Below are 21,085 nucleotides of genomic sequence, written 5' to 3'. Positions count from 1 at the left end.
AGCACTGGCAATCCCCCTGCTCATAACTTGAATGAGTGTCCTTCTAGAACCCCACCTATGTTTATGTAATTATCAGATATGTTACCCTACTCTATTGATTATACATACATTAACATGATGACTGTTTTATACGAGGGTCTCACAAACCGCAGTTTCCTGAAGTTTCCTAGTGTCTGTCGCCGTTGTAAATGCTGATGGGTGAGCGTCTTGACACGAGGTTACGCGTGTCCGCTTCTTTCCTTAGCTTGTATTTCCTTTAAGTTAGATTGCTGACTTGATTAACCTACCTTTTGAATTCTGTTTCTTGAGAAGTTAAACCAGTTTGTATTCCCAGGGTTTGAGTGTGCCCGTTTCCCCAAACCTCCCCCCAAATTTAGATATCAAGTGTCTGTTTTAACTTCATCAAAATGATAGATGAAAAAAAGCTCATTTATATTTGCAGTTGTTTGATTGCTGTCTCTTCACATATTTACTAGTTGCTTGTTTCTTTCTCTGTGAACTGCTGGCTGGCTTGCTGTCTGTCCAGAAGGAGACGTTGGACCTTCTGGCCAGGAGAAGTGTGAGGTGCCAGAGAATTCCGAGCTGCCAGGCGAGCTCCCAGCCGCCGTCAGGTTCGTGTGCTCTGGTTCCCACCCGGGCAGCTGCCCTGCTCCTCTCCGTACCTTCCACAGCTCACTTAATGCTTGAGCTTAATTGTGAGGAAGTATGTGTACAAAGAAAGCAAAAACTGTTTAATTTTCTTGTACCTGAGGTGTAACTAACTCACGTAGAATGTTTTAGAGATTTAGGGAAATTCGTACTTAAGGCTAAAGTATGTCATGGTTTGATTCCTGATAGTTATGTTACTACTTTTTGTACCTTAAAATTAACGAGAATGTAAGATTAAAAGATGGATACTTTTAGACTTGTCAGGTTAATGGAACGTTCTTAATATTCTGCAGGCTATGTCCTAACTGGCATATTGATGGTGGCCTGGAAATTAGCATTAACATTAATGTGGGTTTTCATCTGTCCACTTTGAAACGTGCAAGTGTTTTGTATCCCTTTTTAGGAGGATACCTCGGCCCGGGAGCGCACGGCCCGCGCCTCCCCGGGTCAGGCGGCAGGAGAGTGCGGAGGTGCTGACGACGGACAGGTGAGGCCCTAGCACCCGCGTTGGCACCGAGGGGCAGGGCTTCCCTGGCGCTGGTGGGACAGGGATGGGTGAGGATTGTGCGTGTGCTGAGAGAGGGGGTGGAGCGGGCAGCAGACGGTGCAGGGAGCACTTACTGTTGAATAAAAGAGAACCCGGGGTAGACCGTGACCTCAAACCTCGTGCCTGCCACACACTTCAGATAGAAGTGAGGGAAAACACAGGTGTTCATGCTCGTACAGTTATGTCTTTACAGTTACGGGGAAAGTGGATTGCCCCTATCTCTAAATAGAGGATTTTCTAAGCATAAAAACAATTAGGGGAAAAATAGGACAAAAAAAATTTAAAGGTTTAATTGCACAAAAATTAAAAAACAAAAGGTGGTCACAAAGTCATCAGCAGTATAAAGACAAGCCTCGGGCAGGGCTTTTATAAATTTTACAAATCTACCTGTGGATCCAGTACAGAAAATCAAAAAACTAGGAAGATGAAAACAGGCTGGTCAGAGTGGGCTTCAGATGGAATGGGAGGCGGGGCCTGGAGGCGGCGTAGAAGCGTTTTACGTGTGGTTGCGGGGGGAAGTGGAGGGATGCGCAACGTCAAGGGAAGTTAGGGGTCTCTGTTTTTAAGATGAGACGGCAAGCACATTTTTCTGGTGCGGGGGATGGTCCAGTGGAGAGGGGGAGACCGGAGATGCCGGCATTGCCGGGTGGGGAGAGGGGATTGTGGGAACAGAGCCCCTGGGTGGGCCAGGACATGTGGAGGGAATGGCCTCAGAGAAGGCCGGGAGGCTGGCGGGCGGGTGAGATCCCGGGAGGTGAGACCCTGGCTCTTCATCTTTCTCCTGAGCCAACAGCGAGTCTGGGGGTGGAGGAGCAGGGCTCAGAGGAGAGGAGGTGGTGGATAGCGTCTTCCACAAGAGGGGTTGGTGAACGGGCGAGGGCAGAGATCCTCATCCAGGAGCCGCCCCAGCCCGGGCCACGTCTGGGGGCGTTTTGTAGCACCATGACTGGGGAAGAGATGGAGGGGAGGCCCTTGGCCTCTAGCTGGGGCTCGGAGCCAAGGATGCTGCTGGACATCCTGTGGAGGACAGGCAGCCCCACCCCAGAGGTCTGTGGCGTGCCTCCCGGGGCACGTGGGGTGGAGTGATGGGTCAGCATCGCGTGGACTTTGTTCTCCAGCCGGAGCTGGGAAGATGGGTGGGGGAGGTCACAGAGTGGGTGCTTGGATCCGCGGTTAAGCACTTGCTGTCAGTGGCAGTGACAAGGCATCACCTTGGGAGTGTGGCTAAGAGACGGATGCGGGAGAATCCGGGGACCCTAGAGCCCAGGGACTGGGAGGGATCATTTCTCAGCCCTTGAAATCCTCAAGAGTGAAGCCAGGAGCCTGGAGTGCAGGGGTGAGGCCTGGGATTGGCAGATGGCGGCACTCATAATGGGGTTCAGGGCGAGACTCTGATTCTCGGGGAATCTCTGACAGTGTGAGATTCAGAGTTGGGAGATTTTAGGGAGAAAGATCTGGAAGCCTCCATGAGCCCAAGGAAAACCTTGACCCTCCTCGGGACCTGGCGGTCGGAGGCCAGAAGGAGGAAGGCCTCGTAGGGCAGGCATGTGGCGGCAGCATTCGGGGATGAGGGTGAGGATGGACAGGGTTTGCTGAGGGGAAGGATGCGGGGGAGGGTTTCGGGAGTTGGAAGTGGTGGGATGTAGGCCAGACGGGGTGTGCAGAGGGCGTGGAGGACCAAGGACGAGATACGGTCGGGCCTGGTGGGGCAGGACTGGCGGCTGGGAGTGTCTGAGGACCCTGGGGGTGGAGCCGAAGGTGTTAGTGGGAAGCGGGTGTGGCGTTGAGAGCTCACACCCAAGTGCAGGGACTGGCTTCTGGACCTCCCATCCCACTGAAGGGTGTGTGTGCACGCGTGTGTACGTGTGCTGGAGAGAGAGTGGCAGGGGCCGAAAGGTATTTGTTGAAGCGTGACTGTGTCAGGTTGGTAGGGAAGAAATGAGGGCAGGAGGGGCTGGTGGGGAGCCATGGAGTGTTTGGGTCTGGGGGCTGTGGTCCAAGTGCAGGCGCAGCAGAAGTCAGTGCCTAAGCAGCAGGCAGATGGTGGTGGTCTGCCGCGGGGGTGACAGTAGGTGGGGCAGTTCCGGTGGTGGCCACTGGAGGCAGGAGAGAGCCCTTGGATGGAGACGGTTACCAGGGAGACCAGGTCAGGAGCCCGTGGACATCAGACTGGTCCAGAATGATGGCAGGCCCTCGGGGAGAGGAGGTGTGTAAGTGAGGGTGCTGGGCAGGGGCGTAGGTCAGGGACAGCGCCCAGCAGCCAAATGAGGGGCCTCGAGGAGGCTGCTGTGTTCCTGCGAGAGACCAAGGAGTGGGGGTCTGGGGCGGCGCTGGCCAGCAGGGCCACCAGGGCCACCCCTGCCCTGAGGTTTGCGACTTGGGAGACTGGGCCTCTCCTGGAGAGGGCTGCAGGCCCAGGGCTGGTCCCTCAGCGAGCCCGGCTGGGAGGAGGGCGCGGCGTGGGGCGGGGCGGCATGGGGGGGCGGGGCCTGGCTGCTTTCCCCAGACTTCACGTTTGCAGACTGCATCTCAGCTCCGGCCTCCTCTCAGGGAACCTCAGGCACAGTTCCAGACGCTGGGATTGATGAGGACGTGTGACCTGGAGGATGTTTCTAATTGAATCTAATTTCTTTTCATTTAGGACAGGAAGTGGTAAAGCCATCTCAAATGTGATCGTAGAGTCACAGAATTCTGACAATGAGGACGCCGATGAGTTTGTGGTGGAAGCCGCCCCCCAGCTCTCTGAGATGTCAGAGCTTGAAATGGTTGGTCAGCCACAGCGTATGTTTTATAATCACACTCAAATAGCACTGGAATTAATTCTCCAACTTTGAGATTTGTGTAGACAGAATTTGCCTCCAGTGTTTCAGTTAGTTTTCTGCCATCTTTAATTTTGTCACCTCTGCTGAGATGCATGCAAGCATGAGTTTGAGATTCCAACAAATCTGAATCTCCTCTTCTTCTTCCTTTCCTGCTCAGGTACAAGCGGTGGAATTAGAAGATGAGAAGCACGGTGAGTCGTGGGGTTGTGTGTGCACATGTGTGTCTGCTCTGTGTGTTTTGAAAGGATCTGGTGAAATGAGCTGTGTCTGCCAGGGTTTGGTCAGGGGTCTGAGTAGCAGTAGATAGGATGCCGTGGGCACGGATGCCTCCTTCGTGTGTGGTTTATTCTGGGAGGTGATGGAAGCTGCTGGAGGGTGGGGGGTGGCCAGGACCCCGGAGGGCAGCCGTAGGCAGTTGTGGGGATGACATCACTTCTTTTCTGCACGGTTAGACTGTGGGATTGGATGACCCCTGAAGTCCTTCCAGGTCGACAGTTCTGTCATACTGTTTTCTTCCCAAGCACAATGTCTTCTTTGATTTCAAACATTTATAGAAGCAGAGAGAATAGTCTCGTGAACCCCTGACTGTTGTGCAGCTTTTGCGGTGAACGGTCATCTGGTCTGATCTCAGTCTCCACCGACTGCTTTCAAGTCCTGGAGAGCATCATTTTTGCCATAAACATGTTCTTTTTTAAAAAGCATAACCATAACTCCATTATTGTATATTAAAAAACGCAGTCATTCCTTAATATCATCAAATGCCTGTTTTTTTTTTCCAGTTGTTTTGTGTGTTTTTTTTCTAGTTTGTATGAGTCAGAATCCAAATAAGGTCCCTGTGTTTGCAGCTGGTGGATCTAACTCTGAATCCGCTCTTAGCCTGTAGGTCCCCCTACCACCCCATCCCCCTTGTAATTTATTTGTTGAAGAGGCTGGTCAGTTGTCCAGCAGAGTTCCTCACAGTTGGGTGTTGCTTGTCACACCCCAGTGTTGTGGGTTTCTTCCATGTTCTTCGGTTCCTGTAAATTGGTTCTAGAGACTTGGTCAGATTCAGGTTTTTCGGGCAAGAACACTTGACAAGTGGTGTTGGTTCTTCATCACACCGGCCCGTCTCTGTGCTTGGAGGTTGGTCTCAGTCTGTTGTTTCATGAGGGTTGTAGGGACGGTGACCGTTCTTGTCCCGTCCCCTCCCCCTTCCAGCACGTTTTTGTTGGCAGTCTCCACACTGTGAGGCTTTCCCTCTGCAGGAATTTTCCGCTCCGAGGCCCAGCTTCGTGCTTCCCCTTCATTGATCAGTTTTCTTAATAGTGCATTTGTCTCCTGGCACCTTCAGGGGTGACTAATGAGGGCTTTGGTGGTGGTGGTGGGTTGTTGTTTTTTTTAATTTTTATTGGAGTAGCTGATTTACAAAAATATGGAACGAATTTGCATGTCATCCTTGCACAGGTGTCATGCTAATCTTCTCTGTATCGTTCCAATTTTAGTATATGTGCTGCTGAAGCAAGCGCTTGATGTCTCTATGATGTCATGGTTTTTAACACACTTGACGTGTTCCATTTCAGTCCATCTCAGTTTCTCCTTGATGTTCTGTTGTCCAGTGTTGGACCATGGGGGCCTTTTGACGTGTCCCAGTGGACTTTGTAGCTTCCTTGTTTATGGTAGGACAGATGTTTCAGACTCGTTTTGTGTATTTCCCGCCCCATGTCTCTAAGGAGCCTGGCTGCAACTTGCTTCTGGGTTGGTCATTGTTTCTGGGGGTTTTCTCATTTTTTTTGTAGGAAAGTATATCCTGAGTTTGTACTGGTATTTCCAACTTAGATTTATGATTGCAGGGTTCTTCCTAAGTTCTTTGATTTTTGCAGGTACATTCCCGTCTCGTGCCCCAGTCCTGGCTCCCAGCAGCAGTAGCTGTTTGCTTCTTTACCCTACATTGTGCTCACAGCAATTTAGAGCAACACCACTGGTGGTTAACAACAGCGTGATGACTGGAAACGCCTTAGGATCGTTTTTGGCAGATCTGCTTGCCTTTTTGTTCTTAGTGCGTATCCCATTAGGGATGTACAACCAATTCTTCTCTGTTCGGTTATGCTTGCCAACACGATACTGTTATGTTTATTTTTTATTTATTTATAAAAAATTAAGAAACAGAAGCAAAAAACCAAAATGAAAAAGTCACTATCACTTCTGTCCTCAAGGAGCAATTAGAAGGGACTCTTTCATGATATTTGCTTCATGGTCCCTCAGAACTGGAAAAAGGGAGGCATTTGCTCCTTTGAGTTTTCTCTGATGTACCTCCAGGGTCTTAGGGCTCTGGTTGCAAGGCATGATGGGAGAAGGTGGACGTGATGAAAAGTGTGTTTGGCCTGCATAGCTGTAACGGGGGGTGGGGCGGGAACAGGGTCAAGGGGAAGGAGGCAGGTCTGATTTCAGGGTTTCAGATGAACCTCTTCTTCCTCGGGTCTCAGTCCTGCAGAGCGCGGATTGTGACACTGCTCCAGCTTCTGAGTCAGTGGATACACGATTTCAAATATGAGTTAACAGTTCATGATGCTTCAGGGTTTCGACGCTGTTACATTTGTAGTTTCATTTTGCTTTCAAGTTGTAGGCTTTGAAGTTTTAGATTTAATTTTGTTTTATTTATGTAAAATATCCCCTTATGTAAAATATTCACATGGTTCCAAGGTCACATGTACCAAACAAGATATATTCAAATGGTTTTTCATATGATATTTACCCCACGAGTAATCTTTAAAAAAAAAAAAAAAGTTGATCACTTGTCCCAATATAAAAAAAGTATTCGTACTTAGTCTACAGTAGGCTGAGAGAATTGCTTTGATCTTTTATCATATAATGGTTATCTGAAGCTGTTTCAGTATAGAGAGTGAAAGAATAAGAACTAAGTATTCCTCCTCACCCCCAGCCCCCCACCCCTTTAGAACAGGATAGCTTCTTAGGGCAGAGAATCACTTTAACATAAAACCACTGGTTTTCAACAGGAGGACTTGTCCAAAAAATTTTGGAGACTAAGAAAGATTATGAGAAGTTGCAGCAGTCACCCAAACCTGGAGAGAAGGTAACAAAATGATTTTTGTAAACAGTGGCATTTTAGCAGTCTGTTTCACACATTTACATTTAAAAATCAGAAACATATTTCAAATGTTGTGATTATCAGTAATGTCTGTTTACATGTTTACAAGCCTCTTCCCATCTCCCCCACCCTCCAGTTGGGAGGATAGAGGATTTGGGGCTTTTGGGGTGTGACGTTGCTTCCCTGGACCCACATCCAGTCCCGTCCTGGGTGGGGCAGTGGCCTTGCTTGGGAGCTCAGGAGTCAGGATCCAAGGCCTGTTCTGCTCTGACCCCCTGTTGACCCTTCCTGCCTGGTGCATCCCTTCTCCCTGCGCAGAGTGGACAGGTTGTCCGCATGGCCCTGGCTGATGACAAAGTAAGAGTTGGGGGAAGTTTTCAGGGCTGGCTTTTAAATACACGTGCTACTTGTATGTGGCCTCCAGCCATCTCTCTTACAGGTGTGTGATGTGGCTTTGTTGGAACCCACGGCCTCCTACCAGCCACTGCCCTTGGGCACGTGACCTTGGGTGAATACCTGCAGGCTGGGTAGTATGCCTCAAATGCCACGGTGAGGTTTCCGTTATCACGCCTTAAAAAAAAAAAAGAATAAATCTTCATTTTGGGGTTTTTTGTTTTTTTGGTTTTTTTTTCAGTATGCAGGCCTCTCACTGTTGTGGCCTCTCCCGTTGCGGAGCACAGGCTCCGGACGCACAGGCTCAGCGGCCATGGCTCACAGGCCTAGCCACTCCACGGCATGTGGGATCTTCCCGGACCGGGGCACGAACCCGTGTCCCCTGCATCGGCAGGTGGACTCTCAACCACTGCACCACCAGGGAAGCCCTATTTTGGGGTTTTTTAACAGAAGTTTCTTGGTTAGTTAGCTTTATCAGCAGCCAACAGTTCCAGTAAGTTTTACATACACACTCCCACAGACACTTTTCTTTCCTTCCAGTTGAATGAACGGTTATTTGTTTTAGATAATTTTGCTTAAAATGTCCTGGTTTGGCGTGCAGATACGGCCTGCAGGATTTATAGCTACTGAGGAGGGCTGCATGTAGAGCGCACCGTTAGAGGGAGCCCTTTACAGCAGTAACGGGAGAGTAGCGTAGCCTGAGTTCTGCCGGCAACACCACCGCCAGCTCTTCTGAAAGGAGAAAAACTCTTTCTGCGGTTTATTGTCTATTGCTGTGGAATTTTAATATGTCATAGTCCTTTTCATAGGCCTGAGGACTTGTCCCGATGTCCCTGGCAGTGTTTCTGCAACCCTGTCAGAAACCTCCAGTGTGGGCCCCGGGCTGTTACTGTAGGTAACCTCTGAAGCTTCAGTTGGTTTAAATTTTATAGCTATGTTTTTCTGCAAAGCACACTAGGCCTGTGCTCCAGTTTCCTCTGAAGAGTAAATTTCAGATTAGTAGATCTTCTGACTTCAGAAGATAAAAGGGAAAAAATTCCCTTGTTTGGTGAACATTTGCTGCTTTAAAGAAGTACAGTTTGTGAGTGTTCTAAAGTCAGGGGTGATGTGTATTACAATTGGGAGGGAAGAGTCAGCAAGTTTCTCTGCTTTTGTTTCTTTGGTATGTTATAGACACCAGATTTAAATTTAACTTGCGGGTCTTCTAAAAACATTTTAATTAGATTTTCAAAAATAAGTTAAAATGTATAGGAAAAGTTGAAGTCCTTTCTGTCCTCGCTCTAATCCTGTTCTCACGAGGGCAAAACCACTAAGATGGATTCGGTGTGCTCCTTACTTTTACGTGTATCTGCATTGCTTTATGAGTTTGTAACTTTATCCTGTTGTTGATTTGTTGTGCAAGTTGCTTTCTTCAGACAGCGTGATGCTTCTGAGACCCTGCCTGCTTTGATACCAGTAGGTCTAGTTTATTCATTTTCATTGACGAATGGTATTCCAGTGTTTGTCAGTAATTAGTTCCTTTACTGATGGACATTTAGGATTCTTCAGCCTTTCGCTGTTGTGAACAGTGCTTCCACAGGCTCCTTTGCGTGTGTCCTGGCACACGAGCCAGTGCCGCTCTCCAGCAGTGGTCAGGAAACGTCTTCTGTAAAAGGCCAGATAGTAAATCTTTAAGGCTTCAGAGCCATACAGTGTCTGTTGTAACGTCTCATCTCTGCTGACGAGCAAACGGCTGTAGCATAGATACCAGTAAACAGATGTGTGGCCACGTTCCAATGAGACTGTATTCACAACAGCAGAACCAGGCCTGGGCCTGTGACTTGCGACCCCCGTACTTTAGAGGCCGTGCCAGACCTGGAATTGCTCTGCCAGAGCGCGGGCAGAGGTGCAGTTTCACCAGGTGCTGTCCAAGGCGGTACCGATTCGTTCTCCGAATGGAAAGGAAGTCTCTGTTGCCACACATCCGTGCAGCCACAGCCAAGATAAGGAACATGCCCACCGCCCTCAGATGTGGCCCTTGGGCATCCCTCCCACCCACTTCTCTCCACGTCCCCCCCTCCCCCCAGTCCCCAGCAGCCGCTCATCTGCCTTCGGTCACTTTAGTTTGCGTTCCTAGAACTGGATATGAATGGACTCAGTTGGTACATACTTTTCATTGGGTCTGGCTCCTTTTATCCATCCTGATTGTTTTGAGATATCTCCACGTTGCATCGTGTATCAACAGTTCACTTTTTCTTTTACTGCTGAGTAGTAAGTAGTCGGCGGTGTGGGTGTACCGCTGCGCACTTACCCATGTATCAGCCAAGGAACATCTGGGTTGTTTCCAGTTTGGGACTGTTGCAGACAAAGCTGCTGTGAACAAGTCTTTGTGTAGACAAATACTTCATCCCATTGGGTAAGTACTTAGGAGTGGGCCTGCTGGGTCATGTGGTAACTGTGTGTTCACCTTTTTAAAACACTGCCAGACTGTCTTCCAGGGCGGCTGCACCACCTTCCGTTCCAGCCAGCAGTTGAGTTCCAGTTCCTCCACACCCTCATCAACACTCGGGATGGCCAGTCTTTTTAATGTCCTGTGGTTTTGATTTGCATTTTCTTCGTTGCTAATGATGTTGAACGTCTTTTCTGTGCTTATTTTTCCATTCTAATATCTTCTTTGGTAAAGTGTCCAAATTTTTTTGCCCCTTTTAAAATTAGGCTGGTGGTTTTCTTCCTGTTGAGTTCTGAGAATTCTTCTTATATTCTGGATACGAGACCCTTATCAGACATGATGTGCAAATATTTTCATCCAGTCTGTGGCGTGTCTTTTCCTTCTCTTAACAGCATCTTTCAAAGAGCAGAAGTTTAAAAGTTTAAAGCAGTCAGAAGTAGTGGTTTCCTCTTTTTGTTGCTTGTGCTTTTGGTGTTGTGTCTAAGAAGTCTTGCCTAACCCTCAGTCATAGAGGTTTCTTCATATGTTTTCTAGAGGTTTCATAGCTTAGGTTTTATATTTTGAGTTAATTTTTGTATAGAATGCGAGGTATATTGAAGTTTATTTATTTGTTTTTGCATATGGCCTCCAAATGTTCTAGCATCATTTGTTAAATTGTCACCCTTAACAAATTGTTTGGCCAATCTGAAGGATGTACGATTGTATCTTCTTGTTTCTTTAAGTTAATATTAATAGCAACTCACATTGGTTGCCTCCCTTTGTGCTAGGGGCTTTGTATTGATTGCTCTGGCCTCATATCAACTGTCTGGTGTCGGTTCAGTCACAGTCCTGTATGCAGAACTCCTGATGCCAGAAGTAGTTGGATTTAGAAATGTGATGTGGTACATATACTGTATATCCTCTAATCCCTGTTGAGGTCAGAGGTAATCAAATGCATGAACAGTTCCACAACAGCATGGATTAAGAGTCCCACTAAGGGGGTGGGCAGAATGCTAAAAATAACCTTACATGAGTTTTGGTGCCAAGTTTATGAAAAATCTTTCCATTTTCAGCGCTTGCGGGTTTTGGAATTGACACTGTGGTTTCTTCTCGTGTGTTGCCTGTTCACATCTTTGCCCACTTTCTTTAGTGGTGTTTTTCCTTTTGTTGTGTGTGTGTGTGTGTGTGTGTAAAATGGTTGCATATGTCATATATCCTATAATAATAAATATCATATGGTATGTGTTATGGTTGCATATATTATTACATGTGTCATGGAATAATCCCTTGTGTCTCATGCTGTAAACATCTTCCCAGTCTGTTACTTGTCTAACTTAATGTCTTTTTATTTACAGAACTTTTCTATTTTGATATAAAATTTAATCAGCCTTTTTCTTTATAAGTTGTTTTGCTCTTGCGTTTAAAAAAAAAAAAAACTGTCCTATCCTGGTAATAGAGATGGTCTCAATAGTTTTCTTAAAATAGTTTGTTTTCTTTTTTACATCTAGGTCTCTAATCTGGAGTTTTTGTTTATGTCGTGGGTAGGGATCTGCTTGTTTCCTCCTTGTAAGTGGTGCCACCCTCTAGTGAACCCAGACCCCTCGTGTGTGGGTGTATTTCTGGGCTCTGCTGTGTTCCTCCTGTTTTAAGTCCTATGTTTTTATGTCTGGGAAAGACCTTCTAATTGTTCCCCTCCACTCCTCCCACCCCCAGGTTGTCTTGGCTATTCTTTTTTTTTTTTTTTTTCAGTATGCGGGCCTCTCACTGCTGTGGCCTCTCCCGTTGCGGAGCGCAGGCTCAGCGGCCATGGCTCACGGGCCTAGCCGCTCCGCGGCATGTGGGATCCTCCTGGACCGGGGCACGAACCTGTGTCCCCTGCATTGGCAGGCGGACTCCCAACCACTGCACCACCAGGGAAGCCCTTGGCTATTATTCTTAAATCTTTCTGGCTTTGTATGAATTTTAGAATCAGTTTGTGTGGTTCCATTAGAAATCCTACTGTGATGTTGATTGGAATTGTTTTCATCCTTCTTGATTTTGCTTTGGCTGCTCACTCTTGCTCCATTGCCTGGCCTCCCTATGTAGCAGAACTCCTCGGTGGAATTGGATGTACTCACCAGCTACAGCTCACCCCTTCCCATCCTCTCGTGAATGACTCTTCTGAGTTGCTCTTGTCAAGGTCACCTGCCTTCCTGGTTGTTAAATCCTCCTCGTGTCATTCTCAGTCCTCATCTTACTGGAATTAGCAGCAGCACCTCATTCACTTGGGTGCTCTTCCTTGATGTGCCTTCTCCCTTTGGCTCCCAGGACAGCAGCGTGCCTCTCTGGTGCCCCTGCTTGGTGCCAGTCACACCTGCTTGGTGCTGGTCACCCCTGCTCAGTGCTGGTCACCTCTCCTCTGTCTCCATTGCTGGTTCCTCCTCCTCTCTCACTTTTCTTAGTATTGGCATCTACGTTGCTAGCTTTTCTGTTCTCTCAGACTGGTCCTTTCTGTTTGTTTTACCAAGTCACTTTCCTAAGTGAGTCTATTCCATTTCCTATTTCTTTTTAAGTTTATTATGGTAATTAATATTTGAATCAGTTAGGATTAGGGTTACCTGTGGGTGGAGGAAAGATCTGAAGCAATAGTGGCTAAAGTGAGGTGGAAGGTCACGAGTCAGTCTGGAGGTGGTGGTGATCCAGACCCTTCTGCCTCCTTCCTCCATGCGTGACTTCCATCCCTCAGGGCATGTCATGGGCCACAATAGCTGTCGGCTCTAGCCTTCACGACTGCGTTCCAGCCAGCAAGAAGGAAAAGGGAAGTAGGAGAAGGGCCCACCTCTTCTCTTTTAGGCTATTTAATGGAAGTGATGCACACTACTTCTACTTACATTATATTGGCCAGATCTTTGTCACGAAGGGGTCTGTGAAGTGACACCTTTATTCCAGGCATCCGTTTGCTTAGCTAGCAATCAGAGGTTCCATTAATACAGACTAGAACTTGCCACATTTTCTCATTGCCTGGCATGGTCAGAAAATGATGTTTTTGCAAGGCACTTGGGTAAGTGGCGGAGGCTGCCTGCCTGGCTAGGGGCCGAGGGTTCTGGAACCAGCACGGCTACCACATGTGGGCTGCACACAGGGCAGGAAGCTTTGCTATAAGTAGGGAGATCAGACACGGGGGTCAACCAGCAGTCCCTTCCACGGTGCTTCTCTAGGAAGTTTCTTATTTCATGCACATTTTACAGAGTCATGGCAAAAAGATGTTTTGAGATACTTTTATGATTTAAAAACTATATCTATAGTTATAGTTTTCCTTTTCTTCCAAAATTTTTGCGTCTTTTTTCCTTTGATAAAACTTTGAAAAAACTATTGAAGGAGACACCCTCTAGCAAAGAATCACCTTTTGGTTTTGTAGATATTCACTTTTATTTTCATTTCATTGGTATCTACTCTTTATTCTTCCTCTTAATTTCTTTGGGTGTTTAGTTTTTCTAGCCTCTTGAGTAAAAGACACAACTCATTTATTTTTAGTCTTTATAATTTTAAACAAATATGTTTAAGACTGTACATCTCCCTTTAAGCATGCTTTATATCCTTAAGTTTAGAATTTTTTGAATACTAAAAACTCCTTGAATTTTAATATGAAGTAGTTGGTTGTTATTTCTTTTTTAACATGTGGGCTATTTCGGAGTCTGGTCTTTAGTTTTTTTTTTGTTTTTTGCGGTGCGCGGGCCTCTCACTGTTGTGGCCTCTCCTGTTGCGGAGCACAGGCTCTGGACGCACAGGCTCAGCAGCCATGGCTCACGGGCCTAGCCGCTCCGTGGCATGTGGGATCCTCCCGGACCGGGGCACGAACCCGTGTCCCCTGCATCGACAGGCAAACTCTCAACCACTGCGCCACCAGGGAAGCCCTGGTCTTTAGTTTTTAAACATAAAGGTTTTTAAAAAGTTTTTTTTTTTTTTAACAGTGTCTAATATAGTTGCATGTTCAAAGAATTTGGTCTGTATGATGTTGACTATTTGGAATTGAGACTTTCTTTGTGGCCTAGTTTGTGGTCAGTTTTTATAAATGTTTCAGAGTGCTTGCAGAGTATGTTTACTTTCTCTCTTTGGTGTCCACACTTCAGTGCACACTGTTGATTTCATGGAGAGGTGATTGGACGACTATGTGCAGACTGTATCTATCTATGATCATTATTGATTTTTATGTATTATTCATAATATTAATTGCTTATCTTCTTTATCTTATTCAAAAATTCAAATAGTAGGTGTTTGCTCTCACGTAACTTGTAGTGTGCCCTCAGTTTCGGTACTTTTTATTTTTTTGGAAGGAGCACTCTTTTCAATGCTAAGGAAATACATATTTGTAATCTGGGCATCTCTCCAGCCTGTCTTTGAAGTTGTGTTGGAAGAAAAGCCGTTTCTTATTGTGCTAATGGACTTGAGGAATACATTATAGAATAAATATGTGAGTCAGATTGCTTTGAGCATTTTCTTCATCATCCTGACTTACTTGCTCTCTTTTCAAGAGGAAATATAAACTTTGTTAATAGTAAGATATTAGCCCATGCCAAGTATTTTTTTCCTTCAGATTTATGAAGTTTTTGAAAAACAACCAGAAAAGCAGTTTTATTACAGTGTTCCTTATGCTTTAAAAATGCTTGCTTTTTAAGCTTTATAAATGAAGATGCTTTGGAGAATAACCAGCAGTGTCAAGGATGGTTCACTCAGTTTAAAGTACCATTTAAAGATTTCTCACTCCTAATTTTTCAGTCTCCTTTTATACAGTCTTCTCTCGGGTGCTTTTTCATTTTATATCTGTTCTGTGAATGTTAAAGTTCAGATGCTTTTTCTTTGCATTTAAATTCTTTATTTTGAAATAGACTCAGAGAGTCTATTTCTCTTCGTAGATTTCTTTCTCTTCGTTTATTTAAAGTTTTGGTGATTTTACTCTCTTCATCTTCTTGGTCACATAAACCATCTATTGTACTGGGACTGCTAGAGGTCATACATCTCTTCAGATGAGAACCTGAGTGTGTGTTGAATTGGACCTGCGTGTATGTATTTCACTGCCCTTCTGAAGGAAAGCTGTCATAAGGATCTAAGGTGGCACCCACACATCATAGAGATTATGGATGACTGTCTTAAAGAAGCACTTATTTGGGCATATGAGAACCTCTTGTATCTTGAAATGCCTCTTGATGGATAAAATGATCTTATCACAAACATGTTATATTTTAATTGTAATAAGTAGAATATAGCTAATAGTAATTACCTAAATTCTTATATGAAAGTCGGGGGTTTCGGTCGTATTCTCTTTTACTTTGGTGATCTGAATAGATCGTCAAATTCGTTCTTATTTTGGTAGCTAGATGGTGCAATTTCATTACAAATTCCTTAACCCTGTTAGAAAACTGCTATTCCAAATCCCTGCTTAACTGAAATTCTGCGCCTGATAAATGTATTTTTAGTTTGGAAGTTCATGGTCCTAGTATTATTGGATGTTCTTTTGCTAAGAATATTGTTCCTGTTTAAATTGCTATGAAAGAAATAAAAGGGGACGTATGCTATGATATTTCTTCACTGGTGAGCCTTTAATAGCTAAACTGGGGAACCACTGAAATTGATTGTAATCATGAAGAGTTATAGGGTTTTTGTATTTCTTTCTTTATTTATTTGGAAATAAGGGGATAGTTTTACGTTCCCAAGTAGTGCAGTGTTTTCCAATACACAGGCTGGGGATTTGGAGTTTTGGATATAAAATTAAAACAGGGGCTTCCCTGGTGGCACAGTGGTTGAGAGTCCGCCTGCCGATGCAGGGGACATGGGTTCGTGCCCCAGTCGGGAAGATCCCACATGCTGCGGAGCGGCTGCGCCCGTGAGCCATGGCCACTGAGCCTGCGCGTCCGGAGCCTGTGCTCCGCAATGGGGAGAGGCCACAACAGTGAGAGGCCCGCGTACCACAAAAAAAAAAAAAAAAAATTAAAGCAGCATTATCAACAGTATCACTTCAAAATACTTACAGATAATATACCATGGATATATTATAGACAACAAAAGTGGTTTAGGAACCATCAAAACATTATATGTATCTGAACTTTGTGAAAATAATTATGAGGACACAGGCCTTCTCTGTATATCCTGTGATGTGGTTTGTTACGTGGATGAGGAAACTACCTGAAAAAATATATATGTGACTTAACAATTTGGATTATAAGAATGAGCTATAGTCTTATAAACATTTCCAAATTGAATGGTCATCATTTTCTCTTTAATATGTTTACTCAGTGAATGATAATGTGACAAATAAATATTTTTACTCAAAATGTCAACTTAAAATTCATATCATATTATATCTGTACTTTCCTAGATTTTAATTCTGTCACGATAAGTAATTTTGGCCTCAATTCCAAAGTTCTGTGCTTTGCATAAAAAATATCTTTAGTTTGATTGATTTTGACAGCCTAAGCCTGTAGATGGACATTCAGTTACAAAGTAGTATGGAGCCTGGGGTTTAACTATACTCACTGTGACACGTTAATGAACGCAGGAGGGGACTGTGCTATGGAAGCCACAGGGTGGACGTCAGTTGGTTAGGGTTAGGATTCAGAGTGAGTTTAGACAAATTGACTGTAGAAGAGTGCAGGGGGTAGTCTTGGGAGCAGAAAGTAGACAAATAAGAGAGATTTCGTCACATGTCACAGAAGCTCCAGCTGCAGACTCTGGCTCTGTCGACAGGAAGAGACTGCAGGTGCACTGCCCTGACTGAAGGGTAATTCTCGCTAGTTTGTGGAGGTAGGAAGACTAGAAAATATCCATGAGATGTCATGAAACTGTTTTTTTTTTTTTTTTGCGGTACACGGGCCTCTCACTGTTGTGGCCTCTCCTGTTGAGGAGCACAGGCTCCGGACGCGCAGGCTCAGCGGCCATGGCTCACGGGCGCAGCCGCTCCGCAGCATGTGGGATCTTCCCGACTGGGGCACGAACCCGTGTCCCCTGCATCGGCAGGCGGACTCTCAACCACTGCGCCACCAGGGAAGCCCCACGAAACTGTTTTTTAAGAAAAAAAAAAAAAACACATTAGAAATCAAGGCTTACAAGGAGTGGCGTAAAAATGATCTAGCTGAGCCACTGCCGGCTCAGCCTGCCTTGGCTGGCCTGCTGGTGCAGGTCTGGCCTGGTCCCCTGAAGCCCAGCACAGAGCAGCCTTGCAGAGCGGGTCCCCAGTTGTCTCTGCTGGTCCAGGTGGACCGCAGGTCCGTGGGTGACAGAGGTAGGAGAGCCACGTTCCCCATGCAGCACCTCCTGTAATCTCACCACGTTGCTCAGAGCCCTGCCTGGTACCATCGACGATTTACAGTGGGCCTTCTCCACCCATGGGGTCTGAATCCACAGATTCAACCAACCTTAGACAGAAGATATTTCAAGAAAAAAAAATTCCAGAAAGTTCCAAAAAGCAAAACTTAAATTTGCAGTGCTGGCAACTGTTTACATGGCATTTACATTAAATTTACAGCTATTTATATAGCACTTATACTGTATTAGGTGTTATAAATAATCTAGAGGTGGGCCTCCCTGGTGGCGCAAGTGGTTGAGAGTCCGCCTGCCGATGCGGGGGATACGGGTTCGTGCCCCGGTCTGGGAGGATCCCATATGCCGCGGAGCGGCTGGGCCCGTGAGCCATGGCCGCTGAGCCTGCGCGTCCGGAGCCTGTGCTCCGCAACGGGGGAGGCCACAACAGTGAGAGGCCCGCGTACAGCAAAAAAAAAAAAATAATAATAATAATAATAATAATAATAATCTAGAGGTGATTTAAAGTATACGGGAGGATATGCCTTGGTTATATGCAAATAGTTCGCCATTTTACATAAGGGACTTAAGCATCCAAAGAATTCGGTGTCTGGGGTTGGGGGTGGTCCTGAACCAATCCCCAGATACTGGGGGAGGACTGCACTGCTGAGGAAGTTGGGGTCCGGGCGTCTACGTACCTTGCAGAGGTCTCACGCCCAAGGCCTGGGGCCCAGCTCTTATTCCACTCCTGGGCAGAGGGTCTTAACGCAGTAGGGCCCGTGGGCTGCTTGGGGACACATCTCAGATTCACCAGAAACCGCCCCTCCCCGCCCCCCCCAGTTTTCAGGGGCAGAACCTGTGCTGTGTGGATTGGGTGGAGCAGCTCGTTCCTAGAACTGGTTTAATCCTGAAATCCATATGTCTTTGTCTTCACTTTAAACAAAGACATTTATTTCCTGGTAACTATTCTTATTCTTAGTTATTTTTGTCCATCCTGAAACATACCCATTTGTGCTTACTGTTTTAAGTGAGAAACATGTTTATTTTATTTTGCTAGTTCTTGTCTCTATTGTTCCTGTGTGTTTACTTATGACTTGAAAAGCAGCTTCCAGGGAAGCTCTGTTGCTGGAGGGACCAGACCTGGATGAATAAATTAGGTTTCCTTGAGTTTCTAATGTAATCTGGGCCACATGGCCATGTCAGCCAGACCGAGCTGGAGGAACCAAGGGCACGGCCCTGCCGCTCTCCTGGGGTCCAGGTCACAGGGGTGCTGTAGAGTCAAAGAAAACTGAAATGCCTGGCATTGAAATACTTGATTTCCTACTTATAGCAGTGATGCATGTATAATTTTTCACATTGGAGCATTATCAAGGTTTTCTGATCAAATCTCTAAAACATTCCTTCTGGCCGAAGACCTCTCCCCAGCAGGAGGAACCCTTTAATGACTAATAAAGCCTTTCCATAATCCTTGTCACAGAGGCCAGGACTGATGGCCACTTAGTGAAGGGCTTGTTTTATGTCAGGGTTTTGCTCTACATAAGCTATAAATTTTAGAGAATATTCTTAAATCCCTTAAAGAAAAAAAGATCTTAAAGTAGAAATGTGTATTTTTTTAGACATTGCTATTTATAAATTATTTACAAATAAATACACTGTATCCTAATACTCTTCCATGGGTACTCCATATTACAAACAAGATGTGTTATAAAAGTTTTATTTGTTAGGTTTGAAACTCAGGAGTCATTTCTGCGTATTAATATTTTTGAGACTGATTAGGTTTCCAGGTAGCTTTTAAAAGCTTTACCATACTACAAATAGAGTCACTTGCAGTGAAAAATGATAGACAATTATGTTGTAATAGTAACAGCTAAACAAGGCAAAGAAAATACTTTTAAACAATTTTAAAAGCTACTTTTGAAGAAAAGCAGATTTAGAAGCAGGTCAGACATTTAAAGTTGTGAGGACCACTTCTGAGCATTTTCAGATACTTCAGAGATGACTGGTCGGGATGTTTAATGTGAAAAAGGAGTGTGTGTCATGGCCCTCCTTCCAGGCACCCCCCTCCCCGCCGCCCCGGTCTGCTCCTCTGGTTAGTCTGGGCTCCGCATTCAGCCCTCGAGTGCGTGAAGCCGGCTTAGGTTCTAGGGAAGGAAGGCCTTCTCCGAAGCCCACCGTGGGGTGGCATCAGTAGTCATCGTGCCCCTGAGTTGGTGAGCTTCTGTTACGGGCCAGGCCCTGAGCCACGTGCCTGGATATGTTGCCACAGTTAATTCTCACAGTAATCTGACACTTAGAGAAAAGGTGCACGTACAATACAAAGAAGTTTCCCCTCTGAACTCTCTGAGAACGAATTGCTGATATCACTCCCAGATACTTTGCTGAGTGAGTTCTCTGAACAAGGGCGTTTTCATCACTACAACAGGGCCACCTTCCCCAGGAAATGAGCACTGCTACATTGTTACCATGGTTCGGGTGGGAATGGCCCAGAAGCACGGCCCTGCTCTTCTCACTGCGTCCCGTCACGGGGCATGTGTTCTAATCTGTCCCGTTACTGCTAGCGCTGCCTGGGATCTCTTGTGTCTGCCAGGCTTCTCCACTGTCACGTTACTTTTTGTCATAACTAATGCTTTGTGGGGAAGTGCTTTGGAACCAGGTGAGTATCCTGTTCTTCACTAGCTTTCAATTTAATTATTTGTATCACTGTGGGCTCATGGTTTCCAATTTAGTTTTCTCGTTATCTTAACGCTCACACGGCCTCTGACTTGGCCAGTGGGGGCTCCTTCAGACGGGCTTCTGTGTGCTTTCAGTCTGGCCCTGTTGTTCTTTGAGTTCTTCCCTTCCTTCTGGTTCACCACGATGTTCTAGGCCTGGCCTGTGCTTGCCCTGCCTCAGCCCTGGCATGAGCCGCTTCTCCTGGTTCCTCGCAGTGGAGAAGGGTCTGTAGAAACCAAGATCTGCTCACCAGGTGTGCTCACAGCTTTTGAAGCGTTTCTGCTGTCAGGCCCTCTCGCTGGTCAGAGCTAAAGAGAAAAAGTGTGTGAGTGTGTGTGTGTGTGAGTGTGTGTGTGTGTGTGTGTTCCAGTTTTCTGTTTCTGTATTTGTATTTCTCTTTTCCAGCAGTGTGAAACCTGGCTCTTACTGTCCTTTGTAGATGAACTTATACATGAATCCCCCTTGCATGTAGCTGGTCCCCGTTGCTGCTGTTATCCCAGGCCTGTGTGGCTGCCCTCTTCACCCACCTTGGGTTCCAGCAGCCCTCGCCGGAACACCAGTGTGACCGCTGCCCTGTGGACGAGCTCCCCATCGCTCCTGGACTAGCCAGTCTCCCTGCGTAGGTGCCCTCTCTGCAGCCTGCGTTGACTGCTGCTCCCTTCCTCCCTTTCCCCTCCCCACCCTGGGCCCCCGAGGCTTCCCACCCCGTGCAGATGCTTTCCTTGCTCTGCCCTTCAGGGCTGAATGGTTCAGGAGGGAAAGGGGCCAGGAAAGGCCACTTACTGACGTTCCCTCGGAAGGGAATCTCGTATGGTGAGGACCCGTGCGTCTCATTTCCCCCTCCCGTGGCTCGCATAGTATCGGACATAAGTGAGTGATCATTACCTGTTGACTAGGTGAATTTCAGAGCTACTGAACAACAGTTAGAAGAGAAAGAGGGACATGGAAGAGAAGGAATGCTAACACGTGAGGAAGCCCTTGGCAGAGATGAAATAAACAGTAATGGCTGCAGCCTCAGGAGCCGCATGCTAAGCTGCTGGGTGGTGCTTCCAGCCCCTCCAGTGGAGCTCTCCTGGCGCAAAGCCCTGGATGGCCGGACCGCAGGCCGTCGGGTGGTGGAGAGCAGGCACAGCCCCCTTGCTCTGCGGTTTTCTGCCACAACTTGGAAGTTTGTGGTTTGAACAGCGATTCAGATTTCC

At 46.3% G+C, this 21,085-nt stretch overlaps 1 protein-coding gene and 1 pseudogene across 15 annotated transcripts in view; one reads left to right on the top strand and one right to left on the bottom strand.

Moving 5' to 3' along the window:
* The window catches only part of TRAF3IP1 (TRAF3 interacting protein 1), a 68,582-nt gene that overhangs the window by 23,376 nt on the left and 24,121 nt on the right, over positions 1-21,085 (top strand). For all 15 annotated transcript variants that reach the window (XR_009533178.1, XM_060106312.1, XM_060106316.1 and 12 more), the window contains 5 exons: positions 527-611; positions 1,052-1,135; positions 3,837-3,960; positions 4,175-4,208; positions 7,011-7,087. Coding sequence is in view for 14 of the 15 variants with exons in the window: in XM_060106312.1 (XP_059962295.1) it covers positions 527-611; positions 1,052-1,135; positions 3,837-3,960; positions 4,175-4,208; positions 7,011-7,087 (404 nt within the window). In the remaining variant the exon portion in view is untranslated. The remainder of the gene's footprint in view (positions 1-526; positions 612-1,051; positions 1,136-3,836; positions 3,961-4,174; positions 4,209-7,010; positions 7,088-21,085) is intronic.
* Positions 5,423-5,522, bottom strand: LOC132495575 (U6 spliceosomal RNA; annotated as a pseudogene).

Source organism: Mesoplodon densirostris, chromosome 8 (assembly GCF_025265405.1).
Source record: "Mesoplodon densirostris isolate mMesDen1 chromosome 8, mMesDen1 primary haplotype, whole genome shotgun sequence".
Lineage (NCBI taxonomy): Eukaryota > Metazoa > Chordata > Mammalia > Artiodactyla > Ziphiidae > Mesoplodon > Mesoplodon densirostris.
This window is presented reverse-complemented; position numbering and strand designations above follow the sequence as displayed.